The 8,384-nt window shown below is 49.2% G+C and overlaps 2 protein-coding genes across 2 annotated transcripts in view; both read left to right on the top strand.

Annotated features, from left to right (window-relative positions):
• Positions 1-694: 694 nt before the first annotated feature.
• Positions 695-8,253, top strand: FAM134C (family with sequence similarity 134, member C; the record flags this gene model as incomplete). Its single annotated transcript, XM_010585735.1, has 8 exons — positions 695-890; positions 2,124-2,154; positions 3,288-3,414; positions 4,126-4,210; positions 4,638-4,775; positions 5,281-5,360; positions 5,724-5,856; positions 6,386-8,253. Coding segments are annotated over 8 exons (1,224 nt in total), but the record flags the coding sequence as incomplete, so codon positions are not given.
• PSMC3IP (PSMC3 interacting protein) overlaps positions 7,384-8,384 on the top strand; it is a 3,334-nt gene continuing 2,333 nt past the window's right edge. Inside the window, exons 1-2 of the mRNA XM_010585734.1 lie at positions 7,384-7,404; positions 8,057-8,120. Of these exons, the coding sequence (XP_010584036.1) occupies positions 7,384-7,404; positions 8,057-8,120 (85 nt within the window). The remainder of the gene's footprint in view (positions 7,405-8,056; positions 8,121-8,384) is intronic.

The following is an 8,384-nucleotide window of genomic DNA, read 5'->3' as shown; positions in this document are numbered from 1 at the left end:
GCCCCGGGTCGGCTCTCCCCCGCGGCCGCTCGGTAGAGCGGGGGCCGGCGGAACGCCCTGGGCGGCGGGGGCCGTTGTTCGCCACCGCAGCTGCCCTGACGGGCTTTGTCCCCGTGGCGGCGGGTCTCGGGTGGGCGAAGGCCGGCGGCCGGAGGGCAGTAGCGAGCGGTGCCCTGCCTGCCCGCACCCTCACGGCTGCCCCGAAGCCCCTCTCCCGGGAGCTGGCGAGCAAGTCCTCCAGGGAGGAAGGGTCCCGCCGCTTCCCGCAGAAGAGCCAGCTCCCCCGGGCTGGCTGGGAACGGCTCACGGCTGGGAGTGGGACCCCAGCGGCTGGCGTAGGAGTTTGAGCCCCTGACCTCTTTCAGCAGGCAGGCAGGAACCTGGGAGTGCTGATGCCTGCTTCAGCTCTGTCGCTCTCAGCGTGTTTTCCTTGTTATCTGAAAGCAGGAAACTAATCGGCAAAAGCCAGCCTGTTCTGTGAACAGTGGAGGAAGGGCAGCAGGTTCTGCTTGCCTCCGACAGGTGAGCTGTAAAGCTGGGCTGTCGTGCTAGAAGTGACACGAACAGATAAGGGTCCCTAAGGCAGCCTGACGGCAGCTGCCTGATAAGGTCCCCACCAGGCAGCACGGGCAGGCTGGATGCTGACTGATTAGCTCTTGCTTACTTTTCTCTGGCTATAACTGTTACCGAGTGACTGATTCGTTTTGAGTTAGTTAGTGTTATCCCTTTTGTGTGTGTCGCACAGAGCTGGTTGGTACCGATTTGTTCGTTTCTTCCCCATAGGTTTTTTGCTCTGACTTCTCTTCGCTTGCTGTTCCTGGTTGCATTTACCCTTATAGTAGTAGTTTGTCTAGATCAGTGGAAGAACAAAATCTGGCCTGAAATTGGAGGTAAGTTGCAACATTTGAGTTGATACCAGCAAATCAAGCGCTGTTTTTAGCCCTAGAGGTACATAGGCTCTGCACTGCCTGGAGTCAAATAGTTAAAATCCTGGAGTTTTTGCTCTGAGCCTAGAAGCAGACAAAAACACTGTAGGCGTGTTCTTCCTGGAGTTGGAAAATCCTAACCTATATAAACATAAGAAGAGCTTTTCATGCTTGTGACACCGGTATTTCTCTCATAATCTTGAAACGTCTGGTGTACGTGAACCAGTGCAGGTTTTGAAGCAATGATTCACCTCCCGAGCATTCAGTACAAGAACAAGAAATTGAAGCATACGTGGAATCCATCTGGATTTCTCGTCAGAATCTGTAATAAACCAGCTTCATGTTTTAGGACGAAGATGAGTCCCAGCCTTGCTGTTGAGTAGAGATTTGTTTGAAAGTAGAGATATCTTAAAAGCTGTTAATAAAGTTAGTCTTAAGCTTTCAGTAAACAAAGCAGTTCTATCTGTCATTTGTGATATTAATATACTTGTGAATACTGCCGTTCTTAGCAGCTCAGGATTTCGTTGGCTTTGCATGGACAGGTTGGTTTTGAAGCCGTGTGGATGGTTTGCATGCTCCCAGAGGTGGTTCCCTAACTAACTAGCAAGTACAACTCCCAGCTTTCTGCTTCAACTTGTGTTCTCTGTAGTTCTTGGGAAGACATTAAAGCTTTCCTCAGTTTCTAGCAGCAGCTTGGCTCAGGCTTTGTAGCTGAAGTGTTCCTCCTTAGGAGGAAGTGTCCGTCCAGTTCCCTTATAACCTTGATTTCGATTTGTCAGGATAACTGGTACCTCCCTGGGTCGCTTTTCAAATCCCAACCTGAGTGAGAAAGTATCAAAAGACTTAAATCTCCAGTGCTTCTCAGCAAGCAAGCTGTTCTTCCTTCACCATCTGCTTGTGTGTAGGGGAAGGGAGGGAGATGAAAGTGGTATTTTTTGCTATTACCTGTCAGTGTAACCAGAGCAGCCTTCCAGACAATGTCCAACAAATATTGAGGAGCAACAAGGAGACTCTCTTGCAGTCTTGTACTGTCACACGTATACATTAAAATTGTGATGCATCTCCAGTTCTTAATTACAGTTAATGTCCTTTCCGGGTATTCCCCAGCTCATTAAAGCTTTACTTAAATCCCAAGAGCTAAGCATTCTCATGGCAAATTCCTTGCAACTAATGTAGTGTCTGTTCTTAATATTTTAGTGGCAAGACCTGACGAATTAGACAATGAGAGGTAGGAAACTAATTGAATCCTCTGCTGTTTGGTACTTTGCTGTGATACTGTGTAATTATTACCTGCATGTGCTTGTAATGTTGGCTCCTTTGAGCGAGGAAGGAAGGGGGAGAAGGGAGCTGCTTAGTGGAGGGATAATGGAGCCCTGGACTCTGTCAAGCAGTTGTGAAAAGTTTTTGACTTGCCCAAGCTATTATATTATACTTAATCTTTGCCTTCATACTGGCCTCCAGTAATGCTTGCTTGAGTGTTGTAAAAATTCCCCTGCCACTTGCCCCTGCACCCTTAACTTAGAGGTGCTGCCTTAAAAGCAATTCCTTTTGTATGGGCCTCCAATAGCAGGAAAACAGCATTTCTTTTGGAAATAATGAAGTCTTCTAAGACTTGATAGGGAATGTTTAACAAGCTTGTTCCAGAAGTTGTTACTGCATAGTTATGATCTGACTGCAGCATTAATAATGGGTTGAGAAATGTTGGGGTGTTGTCTTAATAACACCTTCCTCTCTCTGGGCACACCTTTCTGCCTGCCTGTGCTGCCAAGCCACACTGGATGCTCAACTCCTGATTAAATCACTTGAGCTGTTGCCAAATGACAATTTTTAAATTTTTTTTTTTTTTCTGCAAGAGGCCCAAGTACAAAAGGAATTGCTCTTCCTAACCTTCAAGTACTTGCAACTAGCAGTTAAGAAGCACTAATAGAACTTGCCAAAGACAATGCCTCTGAAGTAACTGAATATATTAAGGTACAAGGCTGCTTGTAGACCTCTTGCTGAATTCTTGGAGGCCTTGCAGTTGACCAAATAAACGCAGAAAAAGCAAACGGATTTGCTTGATTTGTTTCTGCACTGCCCTCTCCTTCCAGTAGCATGGAAACTAGTCTAAGCCAAAAGACTGAATGACTGAAATTACTGCTCCTTAGCTGCTATGGGAGAACTGGGATGCTTGTAGAATGGTACAGAGAAGTGCTGCTTTTGGCAAGGTGGTGTTTTGGAAGGCAGGCTGATCCTCATCTCTAGAGCTCAGCGGCTGGGGGAGAAGAGAAGGTAGTATTGAGACAAGCGTTTGTAACAAGTGACTTCTGCACTGACATCGACGCAGTAATATCTGTTCCCAAATTCTTCCCTTCGCTGCAGCTGGGGATACGTTCACCCTCGGCTGCTTGGAGTGCCAGAACTCTGTCACCATTTGGCTGAAGGATGGGTGGCTGGGACCAACTTCTTAAGTAATCTCTTCATTTTCAAGAGGCAAAACCCTGGCAAGGTAAGAACGTACAGACCTCAGCAAATAAAATGTTTGGTGCGGAGCCTTTGCTGACCGCTAGTATCTTCTTGTGGTGGCATCCAGTGTTGGCTGAATGCATTCAGACATGAGAGGTTACCACAGGAGGTCTCCCACAACAACATGGCTATTAAGTGGTGGAGAGTAATAGAAAGCACAGGTAGAATAATCAGGTTGTGGAGGAGGGAGGAGAAAACAAGTGTCGGCATGTTGATTGCACTAGTGAAGTGAAAACGTAGCTGCTCCTTCTGTAGGTTTCTAGCTTTTCAAAGTGTCTGTCAAACTCATGTCCCTCATTGGACTTTAACAGTTTGAGAAAGTGTGTCAAGCTTTTTTTTCTTTTTCTTCTTTTTTTTTGAGGCTTATGCAAAAAGGAACATGTAACATGGTGGTACTGTCCTTGTCCTTTTCATCTCAAAAAGTTCTGTCTTTAGCCTCTTCCTTGCTTTTAGCTTACCTGCTTTGGGAAGCTCCTCATATTCTGAGGCAGAGGCCTTGGGGCACTGCCTGTCGCTCTGAAGCCAGGTACCTCCTGTGTCTGTGCTAGCCCTAGAGCAGGGTAATTGAACATTAGGAAGGCTTTGCTGTCGTTAGAATTATGACTTGACCTAGAATCTGCAGAGAACAAGAGAGTCAAGAACTGAGTGAATCCACTGCTTAATCTTGGAAACTCACTGTCTCCCATGTCTTCAGTTTTGCCTTCTAGTGTGTGGAGTCTTTACTTTCCTGGCTGTCCTGGGCCGGTATATCCCTGGACTCTTGCTCTCATACTTGCTGTGTAAGTAGATCTCTGTGCCAAATACAGACTTACAAGTGAAAAGGGGTAGAGATGAGTGGGATCTGAATGTCCGAGGGATGGGGCTCTTCTGCTTAAAAGGGAAGCTTGTGTGAATGGCTTTAAAATTTAAAATAATACATTCTGCCTGGAATGTGGTGGTTCTCGTCTAGGACTCTAAGGTCTCTGGTCCAGAGAGAACATGTTTGAGTGCTTAGTAACCATAGATCTGAGCACTAATATGTTGGCCTCTCAATTTTGTTAAATTGGCAGAGGTGATTGCACCAATTCTAACAGCCTCCGACACTATTGCCTTCAGTACTCAGATCTTGCATACTGTGTGTGTGTTATACTGCATCACAAAATGGGCAAGATGTTTGCCAAGTAGCATCCTGAACCAACTTCTAATCAGCGTTCCCACTTACCTCAGTGCTCTTCGTCCTGCTGTGGCCCCTTGCTGTGTACCACAGACTGGGGCAGCGCATGTACATGAAGCTGGAGCCAGCTCTGCAGCGGCTGGATTTCAGTGTTCGAGGCTACATGATATCAAAGCAGCGAGAGAAGCAACGTAAGTTTCTGTACTGTGTTTCTGACCCTTGGTACCTGAAACAGCCTGTGAATCGAGCCCCTGGTCTTGGAGTGGGATGGGGCTGCATGTATGGCATGGCAGTCACTCCAGCGCCCTTGGCAAATACTTGCAACTGCTTTGGGAAGGAAGCAAGGCAGCTCTGCCTCCGCAGGCCTCTCTCAGTGAGTGGTTGGTGTAAGCTCTTCACGGTGCTGAGCTGGTCTGTTTCTCAGCTGCCAGCACTGTGTGTTCCATATTGCAGTTGCACTGAAAAAAAAAGGAAGGACTCAGTGCAAGATAGCTGCTAAACATGTTCGTCTCAGCAAAAGATCTGCAGCAGCCCGAGTCAGAAACAGATCACGTTGCTCTGCTGCGGAACAAAGCATGCTATGTTACATTATGTCCAAGCTTGCCAGTTTAGGGTTTTTCTGCTCAACATAATGCTGGTCCTGTACAGACCCCTGTCCTAGCAGCAATAATAAGCTCTGACTCTGGTTTCTGGCAGTGTGTCGCCGATCCCTTAATCAGGAGGCTGTGGACGATGGGAGTGACAGCGAAGAGGAGCTTGCTGCATTCTGTCCCAAGGTAATGAAATGTCTTGGAAATATAAAAGCTCTGCTGAATAGAACAAACTCACTGCATTGCGTGGACATGCAGTGCATGGCTGCATATCCAGCACGTTGTAGCTGAGTTGTGACAGAAGATCAGATGAGGATAGTCTCCTTTTAGAGAGGTCTTTCCTGTTCTGTCTCACTCAAGTATGTCCAGAGCTGCTTGTACCAACTACAGTCTCCTAGGCTGGGACTAAAGTGTGAAATGAGCCTCGGATACCAGCCTTGCATGCAGACTGGGTTTAACTGGCAGCCACTGGATCACGTGTTTTGTCTTGAGGCAGAGAAATAAGCTTTCTGGTATTTGGCGTTTTCAATTTTATCTCCTATTTCAAAGCTGGATGACTCTGTGGTCGCCAAGGAACTAACTATCTCTGACTCGGAGCATTCGGACGCTGAGGTTTCCTATACTGAAAACGGGATGTTTAACCTTTCAAGGGGCCAGACTCCCCTGACAGAGGGATCAGAAGGTGAGAGGAAATGGAAAGCTTCTGGAAGGTGTGGAAGGCTGAGCAGGTGCCAGTGTGACGGGTTGGAGAGAGGAGGATGCATTGCCTTCTGTCCTTGAGGTCTAGCTGCTTGATGTCTGTCTTGCTGCCTAAGATGAGATGCAACTACCTGTTTTTTCAGAACTGAGCTTCCTTCTTAATTCCTGTGGTGCTTTAGTAGAGCAATGACAGCTGCTCTTCAAAGGCAGATCCAGCTCTGCCAGTCTCTGGCTATAGGGATACAGGCTGCAGTGCAAAGTCTGGGAGGGGGTGCTTTCCTTTGGCAGAAGGTGTCTGGTTCAGCATCCGCATTCTTTGCGAGTGAACTGGGAAGTCAGCAGGCATCCCAAATAGCTGTTTGAGGGGGAGATTAAAGAGCATTTGGTCTGTGAGATGACAAGAGACAGTCTGTCTTGGGGAGGTAATGGCCCAGCTTTTGTGTGCTGTGCTGCCCTTGCCTGCAGGGTGTTTGGTGTGTGCTGTGTATTTAAAGCACTTTCTCCTCTTCTAGACCTGGATGGTCACAGTGACCCAGAAGAATCTTTTGCCAGGGATCTCGCCGACTTCCCTTCCATAAACCCAGAAGCAACTGGCATAGATGACGAAGATGACACCAGCATTGGGATCCCAAGTCTGGCTTACCGCCCACAAGTGGCAGAAGATCTGCATCTCCCTTATGACCAGGAAGAATCCGGCGCACTGCCGTCTGTACAGAATCTTACTAATGACATAGCCGGATTTGTCACCAGAGGGATGATACAGTTTGCGCTGTCAGGAGCCCCTCAGCCAGGCTTCTCACGCAGCGACAATCCCCAGAGAGGTGCAAAGACTTATCTTAGAACGGCCAGCTCGGACTTGGACACTGATGCGGAAGGAGATGACTTTGAACTGCTGGATCAGTCTGAGCTGAACCAGCTGGATCCTGCTGGCTCACGGGGCCAGTAAGCAATCCTATCACTTCCCTCTGGTTTTCTGTTGTGCATCGTGGAGGGAATCCTGGAAGGAAGAGCCTTGCACAGTTACCTAGATTGTCTCCTGTGTGAGTATGACTGATGTGACAGCCAGTCCTGGCTGGGAACACCACTGTGACTTGTGACTCTGTAGCCTCGCTTGGATTTTAAAATAAACTACACTGGTAATTCATAGGGAAAAGGCGTTGATGTGATAGTTCCACAATCACCCATGCGTTGCCCTGCACTGTCTGCCAGGATGCTGCTTGCTCCAAACTTCCTCACCTAAGACAATAAATCTGGTGTCTACAGCTCTAGAGACCACCGATCAGACTGACTAAGCATCACTGAGGACAATCTTGAAGCCAACCTTCCGGGGCTGATGCGTAACCAGGTGAACTGGATTGGTTTCCCCTCAGACTTTAGTGTCTGGGACTTAATGCTATTCTGTCTTTAAGACAACTGTTCCCTGCTCCTAAAACGTGCACAGAATCCAAGTCTTCTCTCCCAGCAATATCTAGCTCCGGACAGAAACAAACCCCTTGCTCCTGTTGTGGCCATGACGGTGTATGACCACAATGTTTGTACTTGCAATGACCACTCATCTCCAGTTCCAGCTTTCTAGTGATGCTATTTTGTAAGAGACGTGATGGCAATAAGACATCTACTGTGATGACTAGAGTCCTGCAAAGAACATCTACATGTGGCAGCTGCTCTTGTGTTGCTTTCCTAAAATAATGGACTAACACTTTGCTAAAAACCCCCTGTGCCCCTCCAGCACATGTCTGGTGTGGACAGTGGCAATACTGCACTTCCCCTGATGCTGCTTCTGGGGGAACTGCTAGGGACAGGTTTTCTGGAGGAGGGAAAGAGGTGGAGCTGGTCTGCCCCGCCAGTTTTGTTCTGGCCCTGGGGACAGCCTGCTGCTTCCCAGCCTTGTGCAGTTGAGAGCCCGCCGGTAGGAACCGAACAGGGAACGCCAGCCTGAGCCACCAGTGACCGAAGAGCTTGTGCCCGTTGTGGTCCCGTAAACAAACCAGCAACCTACACGGGAGAGACGTTCTGTTAGCTGGATGGCCCAAGCCCTCCGGCCCTCTGCCCCACTGAGCTTTCCCATTGCTTTTTCTAAGCCATAGAACCTGACTCCGATCACGTTTGTGCAGCAAAGAACGTACCTCTTCAGGGAAACCCCTTTATCTGCTGCTTTTTGTCTAAATCCGCTTGCCTGCAAGTGTTGGTGGCTGTATGGCTGCTCGTGGTGGCCTGGGGGTGGGGGGCGGCTGGTCTGGGCGCTGGGTAAGTGGGGGGTGTCGTTAACGGGTTGTGTTGTACCAGCATAAGCCTCGGCGCTGGCCTCCCACGGTCCTGGGGTGCCGTGGCAGTGGGCAGGTGGGGGGAACGGCGGGCGCTCCTCGCCCTTGCGGGTTTAGGACCGGTTCCCGTCTAGCCCGGGGGTGCGGAGGCCCTGGTCCAGCCCTGCCCGTTGGCCCGGCGCTCTCCGGCCACCGCTTCGCCCCACGGCGGCCCGGCCCGGGCACGCCGCGCTCCTCCGGGTCGGGC

This window comes from Haliaeetus leucocephalus, unplaced genomic scaffold (genome assembly GCF_000737465.1).
Source record: "Haliaeetus leucocephalus isolate CR32 unplaced genomic scaffold, Haliaeetus_leucocephalus-4.0 Scaffold110, whole genome shotgun sequence".
NCBI lineage: Eukaryota > Metazoa > Chordata > Aves > Accipitriformes > Accipitridae > Haliaeetus > Haliaeetus leucocephalus.
The sequence above is the reverse complement of the archived record's forward strand: the minus strand, read 5'-3'. Positions and strand labels throughout refer to the sequence as shown.